The sequence below is a fragment of the Grus americana genome, chromosome 10, assembly GCF_028858705.1.
Source record: "Grus americana isolate bGruAme1 chromosome 10, bGruAme1.mat, whole genome shotgun sequence".
In the NCBI taxonomy this organism is placed as follows: domain Eukaryota; kingdom Metazoa; phylum Chordata; class Aves; order Gruiformes; family Gruidae; genus Grus; species Grus americana.
The window spans coordinates 4332258-4356926 of record NC_072861.1 but is presented as its reverse complement, the minus strand read 5'-3'; the positions used below and the strand labels follow the sequence as shown (position 1 = coordinate 4356926).

The 24669-nt window shown below is 39.7% G+C and overlaps 1 protein-coding gene across 1 annotated transcript in view; it reads right to left on the bottom strand.

Annotated features, from left to right (window-relative positions):
* Positions 1-19963, bottom strand: part of ETFA (electron transfer flavoprotein subunit alpha) — a 30859-nt gene extending 10896 nt beyond the window's left edge. The window contains exons 1-9 of the mRNA XM_054836399.1: positions 19864-19963; positions 12397-12546; positions 10551-10632; positions 10367-10449; positions 8762-8861; positions 7419-7529; positions 6076-6177; positions 5212-5280; positions 4117-4199 (exon numbers count right to left, since the gene is read on the bottom strand). Coding sequence (XP_054692374.1) covers positions 4117-4199; positions 5212-5280; positions 6076-6177; positions 7419-7529; positions 8762-8861; positions 10367-10449; positions 10551-10632; positions 12397-12546; positions 19864-19902 — 819 coding nt within the window. The 5' untranslated portion in view covers positions 19903-19963. The remainder of the gene's footprint in view (positions 1-4116; positions 4200-5211; positions 5281-6075; positions 6178-7418; positions 7530-8761; positions 8862-10366; positions 10450-10550; positions 10633-12396; positions 12547-19863) is intronic.
* Positions 19964-24669: the final 4706 nt, after the last annotated feature.

Sequence of the window (24669 nt, the reverse complement as noted above, 5' to 3'; positions counted from 1 at the left end):
AATAGTGGAAAACAACTGGCTTCTAATTTAAAAAAATATGCTCCTAAAATGGCTGTACCTGATTAAAGACATTGAATATAGTAAATAACTTTTTTATTTAGGTAGGCAACATTTCATAGTTTAATATATCCACTTATGCCTAAAAATTTCCTTCCTCCCATATCTCATCAAACAATACAAATCAGCCTTTTCTTTTGTAAGACAAAATGTTCAAACGGGACCTGCAATCACCTGAAATCAACAGGTAGAAAAAGCCACTAACAGAAACAAAAATAATATGCCAAACATTTTAACAACTGGAATCAATTTATATGAAAGAAAAATTACCAAAGATCCAGTCAAAAAACAACAAAATGCAAACATTCCAACGTGAACAAAAGGTCAAAGTTTAGAGATCCAAGGCTATTTTGGAAGTGTCGATGTACTGTATGGAACTAATTCTCAAACAGAAAGAAGGTGAAATTCGTACTCCTTAACTAACTGCATTCTTTCATTACTTAAGCAAAATGAACTACAATTGCTTCTTGACTGCCAGATTGTTCATGTATTAGTACATCACCATTTCAGGAAAGCTGCTGTGGCTGTGAGGTTATCATGTCCTGTGGTGCACTGTCTGGGCTGCACTCTTAAAAACTAAAGCCAGTCATGGAATTACTGACAGACCGATGACCAAAATTTCCCCTCCTTCACCAAATCCACACTCCAAGAAACAAGGGAAGAAATAAGCAGACCTTTCAGATTATTGCCTTCTTACCCAGTGATCAGCACAGAAACACTCCCCAGCAGTCATGCACAAAAAGTAGCAGTAGGAGCACCTCCCCTCTTCCTGAGCTTGTAACTAACTCTTCTCCCTCGGTACTCTCAAAAATGACCCGATTCCAGAGTCCTTTAAAAACAATGCATTCCAATCCTCCACTGAGACTGGGCAAGAGACTATTAATAGAAGAGTAAGAGCATACGCTGAGATACTTTCCCATCAGAAACTAACAGCTGCACAGGAGAGCGAGTACGTCTCAAACTCCAACAGTTTCTTGTATACAAGATTCTTCCCCTGCTTAAAACCCACACGCCCAGGAGGGCATGCACCATGTCAACTGGAGTTCGAAACTAAACACAAAACTCCGATCTTGGCTAATAGAACTAACCCATGTACAAAGTCGCTTGGCAATTTTCCAGATAAAACGTAGTGAGCTCTCCCTGAACTAGTGATACCAAGCATACCTCATAGGAAGAGAAAGCAATCATCTTCTAGAGGATTGTTAAAACAGCCAGTACAATCTTGATCTGGGTAAGAAAGACCAGTTCTACTCCTTTAAGTGAACTGCACAGAATAATTTTCTAGCTAAAGTACCAAAGAGACGGTTGAAGTAGAATTAGGAATGTGAAGTTAAGAATTTGCAACTTTAAACTGCCTCATATTTAAGGCATCTATCCACCACACTGAAAAATTAAATCCTCTCATCGGCAACTCTGACAGCTTAGTATCAATTCAACTTGCACTTTAATTACAACTAACATAAAATATTTTCTATACTTCTAAGCCACTGTATGCTGTCCTTGCATGTATTTTAAGATCCAGAAGAACTATTTGAACAGTGTAAAAGAAAGGGCATACAATTTTCAATACTCTGAATAACTCATTACTTAATAAATATTTGTTAAGAGGGGAGATGAGAGAGAAACGCATTGACCTGCTGACAAAAAGATGTAGCACCACGCAATTGTGCCAGTTAGGATCGTTTATTGCCACAATAGTTAAAACATTCATTAGTCAGTCCTGATTAATGGCTGCTTTAACAATCCTCCAGAAGATTACAATGATGACATTGATGTGATCCTATGATGTGGCTGTATGTTCTTATGACTTTCACATGTTGCTATGAGCCATCTGTGGCAAGCTATAGCACTCTATCTTGATCAAAAACTAGCCTTTTTTGTTTCAACATAATTGTTTATATGCCCTCGACTCTGGAGACAATGTTCATTGTTGAGCCTCGAGACACACAAACCAGAACTGAGCTGTCTTCAAATCAGCATTTTCCACTTCATTGACGGTGACTTGGGCAGTGAAGAACTAAGGATGGTCAGTCTCATCTCCTGCCCTTTCAAAACACGCAGTTAAATGACACTCCGCTTACTACCTGGTTTTCAAGGTTTGGGTATGCAACAACCAACCAAAGATCGCCTCCTTATGACAACCAACTCTGCCTTCTTTGGAACCTGCAATTTCCACATATGCTGCAGTTGCCCTTACTGAATTAGCATTCATTAACTTGCTGAGACCTATAGCTGCAATATGTTGGACCTTATGCCTACTGTGTGATCAACAGAAGGTGCATTTTATTTAAATAAAGATGTTCCCTGTAAGGGGAAGTATTACACTGGGGGCTATGGCTGTCCTACACTATGTCCCAAAAAATAAAAATTACACACTGTGCACAAAAGAAAGACATCACCAGAAAGAAGAGTTAGGGTTGCATTTATAATCTGTAAAGCCTCACAATTTCTTGCATAGCAGAGGTTAGTATCACTGCTATCAGGATTTCGGAAGGACACAATATGCAATCAGATGGACCTTAAGTCTTCTCAATAGTTCTGCTTCTCGGAAGCTGGTTTTTGTAGCCGTTGGTTATCACATAGATTCACAGGTTAAACATCAGTGTGCCTAGAAATAGCTCCACTTATTCCTACAGGGTTATCATCAGAAGGCCTCTGATGAGGACTTTAAAAAAAAGCACCAAACATCCCTATCCTCATTTCAAGACAGAAGAACTCAGAAGCACAAAGTATCTTGTTCAAGAACAGCCAGCAGACAGAACTGACAAGAGACTCCAGAAATCACAAATTCCTGTCTTTCACATCTTCAAGTATTGCTCTATCCTGCTGGACATATTACTGGAAAAATAATGGTCATGGTTTGAAGTTCTCGAATTTGCAGCTCTTAGTGGTACAAAGGCAAAACATTTCAGATCCTATCAAGGCTTAGGACATGTACAGCTTTTTAGTATTATTTAAATTACTGTGATTTGGTAAATGTAGCAGTTGAAATACGACAAGTTTCTACTAAGTTCCAGCTCACTCTCCCTTTCCGGTCTCATTAAACCATTAACAAATAAAAAGTTGCTCTTTGGTGCCTTCTGCTGCCATACATGCTCATCAAACAGAACTGCTTATGGAAAGGCTGTTTACTTGATTGTGTAGCTCAAAGTGTACATCTGACAGGCTGCCATACCTGCCCATGTTCTCAGTCACAATTCCCTACTCATGCCCATGATCATCGCATCTCAGTACGTGCCAGTGCACATTCTACCCCCCACTGCGATGAGCTACATTTGTACCTTATTTGCTAATGCTCAAGTGTGCTTTATCTGGCTACCACTTTCACACATTTCCCCAGGTCATAAGGAACAATGAAAGTAGACTCAGACTTCTACATGGCAGAAAAGGCCTCCCTAGACCCAAAAAGGCAGAGGGATAGAAATCAGTCCCCTGTGATGTCAGGATGCATAGCAGAAAAGATGAGGAGCAAGTTACTTCCCAACGCTAAGCCACTCATCAGAGTATGCCCTTCTTGGTATTTCACCCTACAGTAGCCAACCTGTAGATTATTTCTCTCTCAAGTTTCTTGCACTTTCATCTCTCTCAAAAATTTTGCATAGAATGCAATGCAATACTCCCGTTAATGGTTACCAAAACTTTAAAAAAATCCATCACCTGTAAAAAAACCCAAACCCCACACTTTCCAGAGATCAAGCCACATATCAATATAATTTCAAGTTTATGTTGGCAATGACATCTTTTAGCGTATCAAAGGTGGCCGTTAGAAAACTTAAAAAAGGTTCAGCACAGGCAACTATGAAAAAATCCAGCATGCAAAACCTCTGACAAAACTGTCTGCAGAACACTTCTGATTGACCTGAAGTAAAGATTTACATCACAGCTTGCTGCTGTACTTTTGCAAATGTATGGTCAAATGACAATATCACAATGGGCACACCAGGATTTTCCTGTTAGGCTCAGTATTAAGACTTAGCTCATTTCTAAGCATTTACTTTGAAGGAAAATGCATGCTAGAAAACATCACGGCTCTTTTATGAAAGATATTTCCATACTTACTGGTGCTACTATTTTGCCCGTCTGTCCAACTTGCATGTCATTAGGAACAAAGCCAGCATCAACAGCTGCACGGGAAGCTCCAACTAGTTGAAAGTAAATATTTCCAGTGTTTTCTTTTAAAATATTAGCAAGCCAAATTTATATCACCATAAAAGCACATGTATTTTACTGAAGAGTCCCACACTCTATGGACACATATTTAGAAACTTCCCTCTTAAGAGCTCTTATAGTAATCCCTCTCTATACCACTGGCTGAAACTTCCAAATACTAAGTGCTAATGCACTTCATAAGCAACAGGAAATCCTTACTCCCAGCACCAAAGGGCCATATATTTAAAACCAAGGATTTCAGTCTGGCGTATTTCCATTATTTTCTCTTGTTGCTTTTTCAAAAGAGGATTTTCCCATAAATGCCTTCCCATAATGTTCCTCCAAGTCTGAATAGAACACATGTGCCATCTTATATTGCTGTGGAGCTCAAAAGTCAGTCACAGAGAAGAAAAATATCAAAGTAAACTTGAAAATGCCACATGGACATTTAGTGAAGCGACCAATTTAAAAACAAAGCCATTTGAGTAAAACTATAAATTTATTATAACATGCGAAATCTAAAACTACAGTAGTTAAAATGTTAATGCAAACAGTTCCTCCCCCAACCTTTACTTAAAATATTTTGTTGAAACAGTGCACGTGGTCAATTTTCTCCTGTTAATACAAAAGCATAGCAAAAAGACAGAGCCACACAAACTACAAGAACTATAAAGCAGTAAGTAGCATATAAGGATACATGAAGAACTGGTATTTTCTTCAAAGTGAGCTAAGGCCACTTTTTAATTTATGTAACTTCACTTTTTGTTTGTGAACTTGTGTTCTGGAGATTTGAGAAGGACAGGGACTATTACAGTTTAGTATTTGCTTCGTACACGGGCATTTAAATACACAGTTGACCACAGGGACAAGACAAAACTTTATCTATGACTAATCTAAGAGGATTTTAAGAATTTATTTGATAAAGACATGAAAATAAAAGACTTTTAATGTGACATTTTTAAATATAATAATCAGGGTTAAACAAAAGGAGGAAAACAACTTTACCTGCAGCATGCAATTGATCTGCAAGATCATATAACAACTTAAAATTTTCACCACTCTTCAGGCCTCTCCCTTATAAGTTAAGAACAAAAAAAGGTGAAGAAAGAAGAACATAATATGCTTTAAGATTTTTTTTTATTGCCTACATACACTTTCCGTATGAGTATTTCCATTTGGAAAGGCAGAAATATACCCTTGCATAGGGTATTTTTGGACATATTACTAAATATATTTAATATTTGGAGATTAAGCTTTGGTCTTTGTGACGAATATTATTATTTCATATGTATAAACCAACACCACTCTGTCTAGTTTACTTCCTGCACACAGCACCATCAGAATCATTCTCTGAAATCAAGGAAACACGGTTTTTTTACTAATTCGTGCTCCCCCTGCTGGCTTTAGGTGAGAAACTCTGTAGTGAGATAACTAAGGAGTATTTTTTTAGCCACAGGCACACAGTAAAAATCACAGTCCACCGCTTTATACCTGAAGAGCAGAATACAATCATAATGATTTTTTAAATCATTAAAGCCATTACATAGTAATGTTTGGACTGCCTGTAACGATGAGCAATAATTTTAAACATGACAGATTTGGATCTAAAAACATTTCATATTGCTCTGGTTTTAAACGGACTCACCACACATGACATAGTTCTTAGAAAAGTCTACTAGCATGTTAAACTCGTGTTTTGCCTCTTCATGAAACATACGTGTTAGGGTGCATTCCCACTGGCCCTTATGCCATTTTTCAGAATTACATCATAATTTCTTTTTAATATATCACCTTATAGTGTTCTGCCACAGATATTATTTAATCCAGATGTACCATTACTTAAATGCAACGTATTTATTATCTACTTACCACCCGATACAACCACTTTTGCACTAGTAAGCTCTGGTCGATCGCTTTTTGTCAACTTCTGCTCAATCCATTCAGATAGACCAACAGGCGGTGGAGGGGTTACTGCATTCATCAAATGAAGAAAAACATACACTCAAAAAAGGATAAAGCTTGTATTTTCAACCTTTTAAATCTGAGCCTAAACTTAATGCAAAAGTTCATTCTAGAACCAATTCTACCACAAGCTTTTAACTACTATCAGTAATTGCTCTGCAGCTCTGAGTTACGAGCTTCTAATTAGTTGTATTTAAGTAACCTATAGTACAAGCTGCACTAAAATGAAGGTCTGCTGTATAAGTAAACACACTGATATCAACCCACCATAGTAAGTGTGGTTCTTATTAACACACGCAAACAAGCCAATTAAGTAGTGCAATGACGGTGCAATATGCTAATCTCAAGCACCGAGTAGCATTTACTTCCTAACGCTCACAGACGTTAGGAAATACAGGATGGTTCAGAGGCAGGTACTGAGCCGCCCAGAAAAACAGAAGGACTGGGACACACACACGCAGCACATTACTAATGATTGCCTCTGCTGCATTTACAGCACAGTCATATAAAAAGGGCCACAGTTAAAAACAGTAGAGGTGATCAAACACTGGAAAAGGTTGCCCAGAGTGGTTGTGAAGTCTCCATCTGTGGAGATAAAGCCTGACTGGACACAGTCCTGGGCAATCTGCTCCAGGGCGGTTGGACTAGACAGTCTCAAGAAGTCCCTTCGAACCTCAACTATTTTGTGACTCTGTGACTGGATTTCTCTATTACCAAAGCAACATTGACTTCATTAAAATAATAATTTAAACTGATTCAGTTTAAACTGACCTAAAACAACGTGTGTGTTCTCTAATCAATTTAAACTATTACTGATTTAGCTAGACACTGCAATCACCTATCTCAATTCAAATACAACCGATTAAACCAAAACTATGGCTAGCCAGCAACTTTTATTTTTGCTCAATCTTGCTTTGAAAACCAAGCTGGTTATTCAAACAGCTGTAACTTTAAATAATGAGAAGTTTCAAGATTGCAGTAGCAGAGATTTAAGCAGTGAGTGAAACAAGCACAGATTTCAGCACTGATAATCTCCATTTTTGGACAAAGGAAAAGAGGCAATAGAGCAGGTAATACATATCTTCCCTTACTAGCCATCACTAAAAAGAGCAAATACCCGTATTAAAAGCATAAAGTCAACATTATGACAATCCATTTGCTTTGAGAAATACTTCTGCAAAACATCACCGTGCAGTGAGCAAAACTAACTCTATTACATGAAATGACAAAATACCAGAACAAATACTCACACTTTTCTAAGCTGGCAGTACCACCACTTGTTGGTGCAGCCTCAAAAGAAGTTCCCCGTACAGTAAATACTTTAATTGCTTCATCACATTGCACAGTGCAAAGAATATTTCCTTAAAAAAAAAGTCACATTATATTTTTAAAGATGATAATATCACACATACCATGCTTTTTAAAAAAACAATAAGATTAACATCAGAAACACATTAGCAGTTCTACTAGAATAAGCAACATTCACAAAGTTACTTCCCAAAATTTCAGTTTTAGATGACTAAAACTTGAAATCTAGGCACTTCATAAATGTAGATTACAAATATTTAAATTTACTTTTTAGCTCCATGCTTATGAAGTATGATAATAAACCCTCTATTTTTAAAGGGTACAGAGCATTCAGATCATCTCTTATGAATGAACTTTTAAATTTCAGAAGAAGGGAAAAAACAACCCCAATGCAACTTTGAAGGCGTCATTCTTAAACATAAAAGAGTGTCTATAATTCAAAGTAGATCTTTTATCCTGTTGCATAAACTCCTCAGAACAGAAGACAACGAGGCGTATCCCAAGTATCTGTCAGATTGTGTTTCTCTCAATAATACAAAATATAAGGTATTTACTTCACACTGGAGGCTACAGGGAACACTAAAAGAGAAAAATGCTGCCACAGCAGCTATTCATAAACAAAGTCATCTTGAAACTGGGAATTACTGGGAAGCAACTTAAAAAAGTGCAACACGAAATCACATTCTGGTAATGTAAGTCAAAATGTAGTACCACTCTGGTGCACATGGTACAATCTTGTACAGTAATATTAAGAAACACAAGATAATGAGCTCATAGCTAATTAAAATACAGTGTCAGACAAGCATTAGAGAAACAAGACTGAAAAAAGAATTGCAAATTAAGTCAATTAAATATTATAAATAATTAGTTCAATGTCTTCATAATTAGGAAAAATAACCCTGTGGTATCTTAAATCAGAACTAATGCTAGTCATATTAAATAAAGCTGGACAATTACCTTAATGTCTTATGCTTTGCAAAATCTGATCAGAAGTACATTAACAAAGAAATGCAGTATGTATAAAGGAGATTACCAAATTCTATTAATTAAAGTGACAGACCAGGTTCCTAACTGATAGTACTAAAGTTGCTGGGGTTACCTGCTTTCTCCAACACAGAGGATCATGACCACCCCCAGGCTTCATGTTTATGAACCACAGCAATTCAGATTGTAAAGTGAAAATTCCTATCCTATTCCAAGGTTCTGACAACAGGATTATGTAGAAAAGTTACCAGTATTGCACCCTTTGTTGCATAAATACCACATACCTTGTGTGATTACCCACCTGCATAGATAGTTCTCACAAAAGTGTCTGGTGACTGAATTTCAATGATGTCAGAAACAGGAGCAACATCAAGTTTGCCAGCCACTCTGGGAATAAGATTCTATAAGTTCAAGATGAAAAGTTAGCAAAGTAAATGCTAAGTAAAATGCACACAGTCAGTAAAAGAATGCCTCCTGTTCCAAGTTTAACTTCATATAATGCTGTCTGTAAGTAAAAAGGGCATGTATAACTGTAACATTTTTGTAGGGCTACTCATGTAGTTTTAGCAGCCAAATAAAATCCCATTATTGTAATAACATCAGACATTTTATGAGACTTACTGTAAGTAAACTCTTAATTCAATATCTTAAATTGGGAGGCTTATTTGCTTCAATAATTTAAATCTGAATATAGATGCAACTCACTCAGAAAATTGACAATTATGGATTGCTGAGCTCTTAGCACTTCAAGAAAAAAAAAAAAAAAGCTTTTTTGGAAACTAGTTACCAGAGACAACACAAAAAATACCCCCTGCACTCTCTCCCCAAAAGCCAAAATATTATTATTTTAAAAATTAATATTAAAATATATATTCTCCTACTCTGAAACTCTAAAAAATTACTTAGCAACTTTAGGAATAGGAAGGAGGATAAAAAGAGCAACATAAATCAGGAAGAAAGTAATAATAGCAGGAGCTTTGCTTGCTTTTTGTCCCCCTCCTAATCTTGTACAACACGAAAGGCCGAGTTCTGAAATCGTTCACATTAAGCACTCAAAAATGGAAGCGTAAGCTTTAAAGCAAAAACTATTAACCTTTACTAAGACACTGCAGATCAAAAGTAAAAATAAATAAATAAATAAATCCCCTAAGACTTAAGATATGTAAAGATTTCTCTTAGCAAAATTACAAGTATACGGATTGATATTGATTGGAAGTGAAAGTAGTCAGCTGGAAGGCTGATGTCATCATTCATCCCGCATCGGCAAGATTTCTGAAGTATCCTACTTCTCTAATTTAGCTGCACCACAACCTCCACCAGATTGTTAGAACTGAGTCTCTCCACACACATAAAAATACACTCCTTAAAAAACAAGTTTTGAAAAATTGTATTTTTGTTAAAAAACATCTCAGCTAGGGCTTGGATCTGTGTTATTTATATGTATTTACAGACATTTCAATTTACATGACTTCCATCATAGATGCAATTCCCCCCCCTCCCCAAACCAAATTTGCTTCCAATAGGTCTGCACACTTTCATTTCAACATGCAAATAAAACATTTTTCATCTCGATTTACTGTGTTTTTCCTTACAATCTTCATAGTGCTTTCAGATTACTTAACCTATTTTGTGTTACTGTACATTTTGCCTTGTGTACATAGAACTAGCTGGTCACCACTAAATATTTCTTCTACACTGTTCCTTTGTCCAAGTCAGCCCGTAATAAAACTCAGACGTGAATCAGTGTTTCTAACTAACGATCTCTTCAGTGAACTACTGTAACATTTATTGAAAACTCCAAACTGTCCATGGCTGACCTCACAGGCATTTGATTCACACTCTTACATACGACAGCATCTCTGTCTCTTTTCTACAAGAAATTTTTGATGCACTTTGGTGTACTTACCTTCCCAAAGGCAGATGCTCCAGCGCAAATGTGGGTGTAATTAAATTTTTTATGAGTTTCCAAAATCAAGGGAGTCAGCTCCTCTGAGGGAAAAAAAATATATTGCTCAAAATTTACAACTATCTTATCTTCAATCGCAAATTAAATACCATTTCTTTTGTCAATAGGTAAGAACAACTCTCACCTGCCAGAAATCCCTTGTATACATCATGTTCAGCCACTAGTACTTTTGCAACACCCTGCACTTTGCTGAGTTCTTGTGCTACCTATGATTACAAATGAATTATTATTAGTTTGCATTATAACAGGCACCACAAATAAATAACAAGAGAGCGTCCTGGCTGCAAAGAGCTCACAGCCTATAGATTAGTTAAAACTGGAACTCACAAGTATGTGAATTTCCAAATCAGAACGAACCTGATGGAACAAAATGCAGATCGTCTGACTCACAGCATAGTGCCTTATGGAATAATGAAAATTAGTTTTGTGAATAAGAAAACTAGAAAGCAAATCAAACATAGGAAAGCTCACCTCCTGTATGCAGGATTACACAATGATCTCATGATTTATTACAACAGCCAGTAACAATCACACTTGAGGATTATTGCTCGTTATTCTGATATAATCATCAAGAAACCAATCCTACTTTATTTTAAATCGGTCAATATCTAGCGCACAAGCATACAACGCAAACACAAAGGTACAGCAATGTTATTATGATCTTTGTCCGATTTTAGGAGTGAGCCTTTGTTTGCAGCTGACTCTGCCTACTGATGTGATCTATATTTTCAATTCTATATTTATGCATTTTTTCCTTTAAATTTGCAGAAATGAAGTTTAAATGATAAAAGGGTTGTTGCAGATCAGAGAGAAGAGGACTGACAGCAGTGTCTGGAGACCACATGCATCGTCTCAGAACGAGCGTAGTTTTACTGAGTTTGCTTGAGTATCAATTTACCCTCAAAAATTAACAAGAGGAAATAAACAAAAATCCCATAATAGCTGCTACAGAATATCTGTTTGAGTAACTGGTTCTTTTGTCCTATCAATACAGATTCTTAGGCAGAAGCTTAAAAAAACCCTCCATTTTCTGTAAAGTACTTTTCCCCAGGGTGACACAGATTGCCAAATAGACGCCATATACTTAGTATTAAAAAACAAACAAAATGTTCCCAATCATTTTTCTACTATGGAAGTGTCAAAGCATTTTCTTGATGTAGATAAATATTTGCTTCCAGGTCTTCACCTTGAACACCTGGGTCTCAAGTCTTCATTAGCCAGTGAGGTTTCTCCACCTATTTGTGAATTAATTGCCATAAGTATGCCTCCCGCAAAAGATACCACATATTGCTTTCAGAATAACAATTCATAAACAATAGCCCAGTTTGAAAAATATGAGGCATAATTATTTGTACTTTTACTGTTCACACAAGAGTACATCATGCTGGAATAAAAGTGTCACTAATGTACTACCTATATTGTCTCTAGGTTTTGCACACAAAAATTAGACTGACAATACAACAAGAAACTTTTTTAGACGTGAGCTATATGATAAAGTCAAGAAGCACTAATTTCAGAATTTTAGGTTGCAAACACGCTCTCGCTATGCTACTAGTAGTTGACTAGTAAAGGCGAGATGCTCAGATGCCCTCTTTGTCACTATGCTCTTTCACTTCTGCTGGTTTCTGTTTGACCAAGTACAAGCTTCTTTCCAAGTTCTTAGCACTGCAATATTTGTCTTTCAACCTTTACAGGGAAATATTGTTTTAAAAGTTAATTGTCCTTTAGTCCTGTAAAAATTTGCTTGCTTAAGCTTGTAACAACTGATATTGATATTCTCCCTTGTGAAATGAAATCTATAACCATATTTTCACTTCAGAAGAGAAGCAGTTCAAGTGCAGGAAGTTTCTGGCAGATTAGCAATTCCTGGCACAGTTCACTACAGAATATTTTTCAGGCTGACCAAGACGCTACCAAGTACTGTTTCACTGCATTCATTATTTCGTTCATATGAAAACAGCATTTCCTACCTTGTCACAGCTGGTACCAGCTACTAGACAAGAAACTTCACCTCCAAGACGTTTCGCCGCAGTGATAGTATTTAGTGTAATGGGTGTAAGAGTCTCATTGTTGTGTTCTGCTATGACTAATGTACTCTGAAACCTCCGCAGCAGTGATCCCTTTAAAAAAAGAGAGAGGCGTTTGATACTTAGCATTTAAGTAAAAAAACTGTTCCTAAGAGCATTTAATGCTTTACAGAAAGTTATCAATTATACAAACTGTAAACCACTGCTGTCAAACAAAATAGGTTAAATCTAGATAATTTTTGTTAAGTAGGCAGAATACATAGTGTTTAAAAAAAAGGTATAAACTCGCTTGACTTCAGCATATCTATAACATGCTGTGTTTAAACTAAAGCCTCCACAGGAACATACTGAACAGTATTAAGAAAAATGTTTTATTAAATTACATTCAAGCTCAGCTGATCAACTTAACTAAGTACCTTAAAGAGCGACGATTAGACCAGTAAGACTAAGACACAAGGAAAGCAAGGGCAGCAAATAAATATTTACTTGCTGGGGTTTTGTTTTGGTTTTTTTTTTTTTTACTATAGGTTTTAGCCAAAATCTAGCTCACACAGAACTCACTTTTTTAATTAGTTATGTATAAAGGCAAAATTGTACACAGTGGCAGGATGACAACTGAGCAGCAAGGGCTCAGTCTGAAAACACACTAATAGAACTGTTGAACAGCATTGGGTTTATTTTTTCCTATTTTCCTTTAAAACATTTGACACTTTGACTACTTCAGTCTATCACCACAATTTTATGGTCCTTAAATAATATTTTTGACTAATTCACCATCCACATGTAGACTTTAACTTCTAAAGAGGAAAGGAAAGGGGAAAGGGGAAGGGGGAAAGGGGAGGGAGAAATGTCATGAAACCAAACCAAAATATTCTAAGCTCCAAGACTCTCCTCTCTAATTTTCAGGTGAACCTGGAAAAAAACATTATTCCTGCAAGACTAATACTAGGGTAGGGAAAGGGTTTGAGGTGGGAATGTGAATATTATCCTTCAAGTCTTTTTTTATCCTACATAAAGCCTACATCAAGACTTGAGTTATGATCAATGTAATATGGAACACATGGAACACAAAATATATTATTATGACTATAGCACAAATACCAACACAATGCTAAAGACTACAAGCTAAATACTATTTTCTTAAACATATATTCTGACACCATCTCCCCTCACGCCAAATAGGCACTTGCGCACCACTTAAACTAGAAAAAAAGCTTCAGAAAATCTGAGAGGCTAAAATTTTATATGGACTTCAACCACACAAAGCCCACCAAGATGCTAAACTTCACACAGAGAAAACAAATCCCAAGAAATTCCCTGAAGCTAATCACAGTGTAAAAATATAAATACAACACAAGTGTTGGCAGAATCAGGATCGTAATTTGTCATTTCGATTAAAACAATGAGGATTCTTGTAAAAGTGCTCTGCATTTCATCTTTTATGCTTAAGGTTACTTGTTACAATTAAAGATTCTAGGATCGTTCGAAGCCTATTGCCAGTAACAAAATATTTATTGCCAATATAGATCATACACCATATTTTTGATTATGTTTCATACATCATTTGCAATAAAAGTTATGAGATTTTAGTCACCGTTTGAAGAATAAATCTATGCTTTTGTGGCAAAAAGCCCACTTTTCCAATGATTTATAGTTGTGTCGCAGGGTAAAGTGGACCGTGCTCCTGAAAGATTCTGGAGTTTTCAAACTTTCAAAGGGAGCCACAGACTCTTTACAGATATCTTTAATAAAAGCCTGGCTTGGCTCTAAGAAGCATGTATTTTAAATACGCACTTAATTCTGACTATATTATGATCTTTTCCCTAAATAAGTACTGTACCACCAGAAGAGCTCTATATCATTGTCAAGCAATTCTAGAATAAACCGAGAAATATCTTTTTTAGCCAAAAAGAATAAGAGCAATAGATATTGCTTGAGTAGACTGGATATTACAGCATCAACTAGGTATTATTTCTAAACTGGTAATACCACATTTTATATTTGTGGGAACTGCACACCAGCAGGTCACTTTATGCCTATATGCACGACGTTTCTGAATACAAAGACAAGACTAGATTTAAACTAAAGTCCCATTCTAGATCTTAGGCAAAAATCCTGGATGACAAATAAGATTCCTACGTGAGTCTGAATTTTAATATACTAACACATGTAAAATCTTTTTTTTTTTTAACAAAACCAAACCAAAACTTGACTTTTGTTTGTTATAATATTCTGCAGTAAAACCAAAGGGTAATTTATCCAGTCACATCTGATCCTGAAAACTGAGAATCTGCAATGAGTCAGTGAAGAGGACAGGTAGTTATTTTGATGAAGTAACTTGTCCAGCTGCATGTTAGCCCATTATTTCACTGACATAATTTCTCCACCTGTACTTGGGCAGGATGTCTAGTTTCAAGCCTAGATAAAAGGGGAAGGTTGAGTATAAACCTAACCAGCTGGCAGCAAGGATAAAAAGCACAAGAAATAAGACACACAGAACAACCCAACTATCAAAAACAATGCCCTGAGAGGGAACAGCACTCGGCGCTTGTACCACAGAAGACTCCTGGTGAAAACCAAGCTCTGGAAAATCAGGCTATCCAAAGAAATCAATTACAGTTAAACATCCCACAAACTTGAGCAATCAAGTGGGTTCTCACACATGCCAGTAGATTAATAATACATCTGCCAACAACCAGTAGAATTGGAAATTTATTTCACCTAGGTTTAGATATAAATCGAGGGTAGGCACCTACATTCCCTCTACAGCAGAAACATCTACATTTCCCCCCTATTGGAAACTCCAGACAGTGATTAAGTTTATACTAAAATAAACATTTATGAAGGAAAAACATCTGGGGTTTCCCACTCTCCCCCCGCCCCCAGCATTTACTGTAGAGCAAACCTGGCCTCTGACTTCCAGATGTCTAAAAAGTTGGTAATATTAACCTAGACGTGTAGTATACATCAGTCAAGCCACTCACAAAGTACCAAAGGATTCGCTGAATCTATCACGTCGTTTCCCCAAAGCATCTTTTTTGCTCCCCACCTGAGAAACCCAGCACCGCTTTCAAAGCAGAATGTGAAAAATCTAAGCATAATATCCAAATTTCTAAACTTCACACAAATTAACTGAAATTAGCACAGATAAACCCACACATGAGGCCAAGACCCCATACATCCAAAGTACTTATTCAATTTGTTCAGGTGATCTGCTCTTCACAGCCACACCAATGCAAAATGAACGTATCTTGGTCTTTCAGCACATAGACAGGTCACCTGAACAGCATACAAGCAGGCCCAGCACTTCTTAAATACAGATTTGCTGCTTATATGCCACAAAATATATGTATTAACAGCTGAAAAATCCCAGAAAAAAAGTATCGTATATCTTTGCTTGCTGCTTGGCGAGACTGGTGAGCAGACAGGTATCAAGGGCCTCTACTGTCAACAGTTGATAGCTGACTGCCTGCAGCCTGCTCCAAGGGTGCTCGTTGTAATGCAGGAATTATGAAAATGGTTCTGGAAGTAACACACGTGGCAGACGCAGGAACAAAAGATGGAAGGGCCAAAGTCTTTCCAGAAATGCAAGAGCTCCAACGTGGCCCCACACTCCAAATATGTGTGAATATAAAATAGGCTGTTAGAAACTTCACCCAGAAAACTGAAGTTTGCCTCCCAACCTCTTCAGAAGAACTGCTGGAAGTTTTGGGAACTAAAGTGAAATAGAAATTCACAAGGCAAATCACCTAACAACTGGAGCCACAAAGTTATCTCTAGAGCTGATTTTCTTAGCTGTAAAAACAAAATGGCCAGAAATTAAGATTTTAAAACTGCTTAATAGGAATCACATATCTCACAGAGACCCATTATCACTGGGCAAAATTCCCAAGAACCAACTCGAGGAACTAGGAATTGGGGTATTACTAAAGATAATGGCTACATTCCTATACAACAAAACAATGCCTAATTCTATTAACAGGCAGTCTTGTAGCTGCAAAACAATAAAATAAAATAAAATAAAATAAAATAAAATAAAATAAAAATAAAAATAAAATAAAATAAAATAAAATAAAAAAAAAATAAAAATATTGGGAAGCTCAGGGACAGGAGCGAGCTCCAGCAATAACATTTATACTTCTCCTAGAACCCCTGTACAGATCTGGCTACAGAAGAGGTCTAAGCGACAGCTATTTAACTACAGGAAACGCTAACTAGAAAAACAACACTAAAGGCACCTGAACTGAAAAGAAGCTATAACTGCAGCAAAGAACAGCAAAAGAAACAAAGAAAATACTTATAAAAAGGATTTATTTAGGAATTACAATAAAGACGTAAAATTACAAAGGAATTGAAGAAGCAATAAAAGACACAATACAGAGGAAAATTTTCCAGATATATCCCATGCAAACCATTAATAAAATCAAAGCAACAAAGCTGTTTTGAAATACAGACAACATTACTGAAAGTGAATTCAAGATAAATACACTTAAAAAGTTAATAGTGTGATCTTATCAATGACAATTGAAACATATATACAAGTATTCCCTAAGACTACAAATGTAGCCCAGTACTTTCTGAGTAAGGCGTGTTTCAGGCTATTAAACCAATTTATCTGAATTTTCTCAGGCTAAAAAAACCCACAAAACAAAAAACAACAAAGAAACCCACACTTGCATCATGAGATATATATTATTGAAATAAAATCCACCATTTTCAGAAATGCCAGGAAATTGAAAGCTCTAAACAACTCAACTGGAACTCAAAGACTCAACAGCTGTGAAAACTGGGTCCCCCAAAACACTGTAAAGACAAAGTAAGAGTACCTGCTCAATATCACTAAAAATTAACAAGTCACATTTCGTTTTATTCAAAAGCTACTATATGGTAAAATACTACACTACAAAGTAAGAAAGAAAATCTGACAGTTAAGATCACTTTCGTCTGAAGATCTCCAACAGTTCATAAGAACACGCCCGTTATTTTGTTTAAGCCAACTCTAAAATATCTCTTGCTCCCCCAAAAAACACACTGCAGAAACAAACATAACTTTTATTCTATCTGGGCCTTTAAAACAACAGCAGAACCCTGAAATATTACACAAAGCAAAACAGTTTTCTTAAAAAACTGAGAGCCACAATGTCCTTCCCTCTTTCACTCCACTGTGGGAGGTTTTTTGAGGGAGCCCGGAGGTAAAAGTGAGGGAGCCTGAGAGATTCATTTAAGACTTCAAACAGTCAAGACTAGCACTGCTTGCCCTTCATGAATATCCTTAGGACAAATTCTAACTTTGACACAGGTTGAATGACAACTGCATACAAAATTAAAGGCGTTGGTATTCTATCCACCTACAATCAATTTGGCCCCAAAATGCTGTGTGATGTCATCTGAGAAAAATGAAAGAAAAACCCAACCAACACTGTGAATAGGCAAAAAAGCAGACACTTGCTTATCTGATAAAAACAATAAAGAACAGAGAATGTTAAGGGAACACATTAGCTGTTTGTTGTTTTATAAAGGTAGGAATGTGTGACCTCAACATGCCCCATAACTAAAAGTCTGCAAGACAATCCTGATGATCACAATTTCCTATCAGGACAGGTTTGGAAGGGACCTCAAGAGCTCATACAAAGCTATCCTCATCAGATGCTCAGCAACCATATCTATGTTATTTCCAACATATCTGTCTAGCTTATTGCTAGTGTGTTCCAATGATGAAGACTCCTAGGCAACCTATTCTTAAAACTCACAATCCTTTCAGCTAGAAAGGATTTCTTAATGTCTATCTTAACTCTTCATAGCCATCTTAAATAGCTATCTTAAATAGCCTTCTTGCAGTTTAAATGAACTGTTATTATTTTATCATCCACGGACCAGTAAAACTGCTTATTCCCATCTCCATACCATTTTTTGTGTCCTTGCAGTCTTGTATTCCTCCTCAGTCCTCCCATCTTTAAGACATGCAACTCCAACCTTTCCTTGCTGCTCATACTTTCTCTCTCGCATCCTGTTTTTCTCTAGACTATTCACTCATGAACTGCAAGAGCATTAGCAGCGCTGAAATTGAGTTTCCTTTGGTTCTCTTACAGACTACATTGTTACCTACACACTGAAGATGCACACAATGTTTTATTGTTTTTATTTTATAAAAATTTATGAGTTTAGATGCACAAGGGTGAAAAAAAAAGGAGTTGACTTCTCATTTCCAGGACATGTAACTGAATTGTGCAGTGATCATGAGAGCAAAGTATTATTTGCACAGCAGTACCATATGTTCTAGGAGCTCTAGGACCTTTGCTCTGGAAAGCCTACAGCCTAACAATAACTGAAAGATGTCCATGATTACAACAGTTATCATTTTCAGATTAACTAAATCATGTATGTCCTGGTCCACCTTTGCTCTTCTTTTAAGATATTCTTAGTACCTGAAACCAATTCAAATATCCATAATTCCTAATGTAGAGCTGTAATACCTGTGTTTTGCCTTGGAGAGCTCAAAAAAGAAATCTGTGAGATTCAAACCTCTTTTAGAAGGGCTAGCGGAAGGAGTGTGCATGCTACGAGATTGAACAGATATTCAGGGCCACTTCATGAATCATGTACTCCAACTAACCTTGAGTTCACCTAGTTGTTAAATTTGGTAACATAACATAGCCACTATGACACATCAAGCAGCAAATGGCCTCCAAAAGCCCAGCACTCCTCCCAGCTGAGCAGTATGAAGGTCAATGTGGAAAAGCAACAAGTGTTTCACATTAGCTTCCTTCCACGGACTGTGAGGGTTAAAGCAATCATGCTTCTGCACAGCTGAGTTCATGTGACTGAGAAATGCTCTATTAACCTCTCAAAACCCCAGAAAGCCTATCCTTGAGCCACAAATGTCTTTCTAACACTGTTAAGAGTTTGCAATAACAAACTCCAAGTCTCTTCCAGCCGTAAGGAAAGTAGTCCTGTTCCTCAGCTAGTCCTGTACAAGGGTGGATGAGAGCAAGCACTCTGAGAAATTTAAGACTTCCCTTATGACTACATTAGCTCTTCATACAGTACAACAACCCTCAACTCTTGCCTGCAGCGAGCACTGGAAAGGGCCTCTCAAACACCCGGCGTCCACTCAGAAACTTTATTTTCAACAGCCACGGTGTCTAAGGGAAGCAGAGTCCAGCGGAGGAGTTCGGCCTCGGCGGCGCCTGTTGCTCGGCCCCCGGACACCACTGCCGGGCGGGCCGACAGCAGAGCTCGGCCCCACGCTCCGCCCCGCGACACCTCTGCCCCACTGGGCACGGGCCCACGCGGCCGGGGCGGCGAGAAAGCGACCGGCCCCTCGGCACCCCGCACCGGGCACCACGGCGGAGCCCCCGGGCCGCAGCCGAAGGGGCGCGCGCGCTTCCCGCCCTCCCCGCCTGCACTCACCGCCCGCCGCAGGCGCTGCGCCGCGACCGCCCGCAACATGGTTCCACCACCCCGGCCTCGCGCCGCTCTCGCGAGAGCCGCGCCCCACCCCGCCGCCTCATTGGCCGGAGCGGCGGGCCAATGGACAGCGATAGAGAGCCGTCCGTCCCTCGCCCCGACAGTGACCGAGGGGCGCGCGGCGGCGGTTGGAGCGGTCCGTGCGGGACCGTTGGCGAGGCGCGCGCGGCGGCGGTTGGAGCGGCTGGCGCGGGGCGCGCGCGGCGGCGGCGGTTGGAGCGGCTGGCGCGGGGCGGTTGGGGAAGGGCGCGCGCGCGATTGCAAAGCGGGGCGGTTCTTTATTGCGAGATACATGAAAACCGAAAGGCGCCGCTGCAGCCCCCGCTTCGCACACCGGGCAGTCCCGCAGCACCTCACCCTCGGGTTGAGGCGGTACAAGAAGGGGAAACAAAATCGCTGCAGTTGTGCGGGTGCAGCGCCAGCCGAGCACCTCGAGGGGAACGAGGCACTACTGCATCTCGCAGCACGTGCGCCTTCCCGGCCAAACTGACACCAGCCTCCTTTCACCCATGCACTGTTTCTGCAAAGAGTTAAAGCCCATTAAAGAGAAGAAAACAACAGGAAGTGGAGTTACGCATGCAAATGCCTATGCTCCAAACCAGATCTTATCCCTAGCCAATAAAAATGTGCTTTGCAAAAAAAGAGAAGGGAAAAGTCTTCCTTTGTGGCTGCGGAGCCAGCAGGAGCCTGGGAGGCCACGGCCGGGCACGCGGCCAGCCCGACCCTGGGGGCATGCCCAGGCCTGGGGCTGCCTGCGCCTTGTCAGAGCCCCCTGGCATTAGACACAGGAGATAACGTGGGGACAGAGCGTGTGGCACATAGGAGGGGCCAGATGTCATGGCGCTTTCCGAATGTCGCGACTCACTAGTTGTCCAAGCAGCCTGACAGCTCCAAAGACCAGTCAAGTAACGCCAGTCCGGGACAGCATCTCCTCGCCAGGACAGATTTACAGCTGCCTCACCCACACTCCTGCACTCAGCCCCGCAACAGCATGGGAGAATAGCTCATTTGCTCTGAATAATTTCTAGATTTTTTTTTTATTATTCTTCTAATTTCTCAGAACCACAGCAAAACTTTTTGTGCTTGCCACTTCCACAGCACCAGTGTGCTCTTGTTTACATACCTCCAGATTTTTTCCAGGTGGCAAGGAGAAGGATTTAAAAATTAATGACGCAAAATGTTTCAGGCCAAATTCACTGCTAAAGCATGTGCTGTGGCGCACTGAAAACCTGGTGTCCTGGAGTAGCTGGCCACAGCCGCCACACTGGAGCGACCAATCCACCAGCCCAGGACCCCCAAGCACACGTGGATTTGAAACATTCCTGACAGACTTCCCATCCTGGAAATCACTAGATGCAGTTTCCTTCTTCCCATCCTGAAGTGGTTTAGAGAAAAAAAGAACAAAACACCAAACCCTGAACAATTATGGCCATTGGACTGTGCTTTCAAGAATAAGCAGTGAGCTGCAGCATGTCTGTGATTCGTTCTGCATTTCTGAGGCACCCCGTTAGAAAAGCAAAAGACAAATTGATCAAAAAGGCTCTTCAGCTTTGCCACAGCCTTGGCACAGGATCACCTCTAAAATTTATTCTGCCACACGATTTTCACATTGGATGCCAAAAAGTACTACTGCTTTACAGCAAAAGCTAACCAGGTCCAGCAATACAAGCACCCGAATGGACAATGTACTTGGCGTCAAATGCCTCTCTAATAGAAGAAAAGCAGCTGTACTGCATATTCCAGCTTCCTGGCCCCGGAGCGCTACCTAAACTCCCCAACCCCTGAGGGCGGGCTGCGGAGGGAAGAGCTGAAGGAGGTGGCGAACCTCCTTCAGGGCCTGTGCCTGATTATATGGATTAAAGCAGCTCCAGGGCTGCTCCATCTTCTGCCTGGGCCTGGCTCCACCCTTCAGCCAGTCCCCAAAAATGAAGGAAACAGAATGAATGCTTGGGGCTGCCTGTGCATCTCCTGCCTTGATCAAATGACCAGGTGCAAAAAAAAATTTTTTAATGAAAATTAGGGAAAGGATGATTTTGCTGAAGTCAGAGGACCCTGAGATGGGTTTGAGAGGAGGATAAATAATTGAAGCAGCTCTTTACTGGCAGTTTGAGAGATGGTTAAGGCGCAGCGTAACTCTTTAGAGATGTGAAGTTTTACACACTATAGAAATCCCTATCTGCACTGTAGGTAATCCAATGAAAGCACAATAAGGACACAAAACAAGAACATCCTGGGCATCCTTAATTTGGCCATTATGTCTTTTTAATTAATGTGTTTTACTCATTAAAAGCGTGGCACGCAATTTCATAATCCTATTTTAAGCTCCAAAACTCAGCTTCCAACATGCACATCTCATGGGGATGAAGTCTTTATAAAAAGAAAGAACACATGGACACCTAAAACCCCCAAAAGCACAAAAATAAACAAACCAATCTCATTTGAGTTTGTTTTTTAATACCTTAGACCAAACCAGAAGTGAGCTACTATCAAAATTGACCTAATTGCATCATACCTTGGAATAAGCTGATCCTTTCGCTATGTATCTGGCTTAATAGCATATATTGTATTTCCATGAGCAGAGTGGCATCGCCACCCTTTAGGTCAAATTTCAAGGTGCAGTGTCACCAATCCAGAGACATGACAGGCTTTTTATTATGTTTTCTGTTTATAATTTTGATTCAAAAACCTCAGCAGCACTTCAGATGCGCATAATCCTTATTGAAACTGGCTTGATGCGGATTACACCCTGAAGCACAAAGGAAGTCTTTATCACTTATGGGCAGTGTTTTAGGAGCTTATAACTGTAATCAGGTAGGGATTATATCAGCATGATCCATATTAGCTGAACCGTGGCAAAAAGCTTTTTTCTATTTGACCTTCCCACCTGGGGCATGACACTACTAAAAATGGCATAACATGCAACAAACATGGGCCGCTGAAGGTGGAGTCACCATCCACCGCAGGCAGAGGCTAGTACTTTGTATTTTGAAAGAAAAATTAGTCATTAATTAGTGGAAGCAGATCCTTGTATGGTGCATTGTTATCCAGGATTATTTCATTAGGATCTGCTGACCCAATTTCTGCATTGGAAAGGGAATTACATTTTTTCACACTGGGGGGGGGGAGAAAAAGAAAAAAAATCACTAACACAGGTTGCTCACACTTTTAAAAATATGGTTGCAAACAAGAGCAGGTACCTGTATTGGTATCTCTACAAAAGCCAGATGAAACGAGAACCATTACAAATATGTAATCATGTCTCTACTAGAATCGGATTTTGGTTCCCTTAAAATACATAATTCCTAATTAAAACATATGGAATCCAGCTAATACAGCCTCATGACTAAGGGATTTAGTGAAGGGCAGGAATTTTTTTATTACTGCTATGATGGTCCCCTCTGCCATGGGTCATCCTTAGCTTGCTCCTCCTGCAATTGCCCTGGGGATAGCTGACTCAGATAAATTAAGAGAGCTTCAATTGGGAAGCTGCCCCAACACATGAAAGGATTCGCCTCCTAATCTGTCAAAATCCAATAACATTAAAGCAACTGCAACCTGCTTATGGCTCAGTGGGGCTCTCAGAGCCAATGGGCAGGACCTGTGGGCCAGCACCGGATGGGTGGTAGCAAGGAAGGACAGAACAAAAACCCACCTTGGAAGCTGCAGCAGGAGAGAGCTCTGCTGCTGAAGTATTTTGTGCCCAAGCACTGCAAGCTCACACAAACCAAATGGTTTGGCCATCCCAGGACATTACTCACCCCTTCCCCACAAACATGGGGTCCTCTGCACAACAGTGGGACCACATCTCCCTAGGGTCCTGCTCTCTGCTCCTCATCCTCACTGGCACAAAAATACATGTCCACATGTCTGACATTTGAGTTCCTTTATAATAAAACACCACCACAGGTGTGCTTAATGCTCTGCCAAGATCATCTTACAACCACTCACCTGCATGTCTCAGATTGTCTTTCATGAGGCCTTGCAGTAGCCCTCTGGAAGGGGACAACACCATGAGCCCTGCCTCCAAAGCGAGGGACAGAGAAAAGAGCTCCCCCAAAACCACTCCATAGCAGGGACAATCCTTCTACTGAAACTGAGCCTACAAAACCACCACAAGCGTTTTCCCTTTCTTATAAGCTTCTCTCACCTGCTAATCATTTTCATGTGCCAATCAAGTAATGAGGGAGTCAGGGAGCACCATCACATTTGCTGCATATTCCTAGAGAACAAGATCACCAGAGGAGTTAAAGAAGCTCCTTCTGCTCAGGTCATGGGACCCTTATAACCTCCTGGAAGCAAAGGCTCAGGTTACCTTGGAAGGCAGCTTGTCCTGCCTGGGAGCAGATGTGGTTTGTGTGAAGGATGAGGGAAGTGATACTGGTAGGGAGAGCTCTGTGCCCCTCTCAGCGCAGACACCTGCAACGGGTATTTCACAACCTGCCACCCTCCTCTGGCACACAGCTCGCCTTGTCACTAATGGGAGATGCATGTAAAATCCTCTGCTGGGTTATAGCAACATTATTTTTTAAACAGGTAGCTGCACTTTCTGCCTCTTACGCTGCTGGAGAGGAATCCAGATGCTGCTGTATTCCCATTCGTGCCATTCCTGCAGAGGCAGGGACAGCTAGCGCATGAAATCACCCCAGGGGAATGGCCCTTTCCATGCCTGTGAGCACTTCAGGGAAAGTTGCTTTTTCCTTTTTTCCTTCAGCTCAGTGAGTAACACTTTGGTGCTAAGCACGGCGGCCG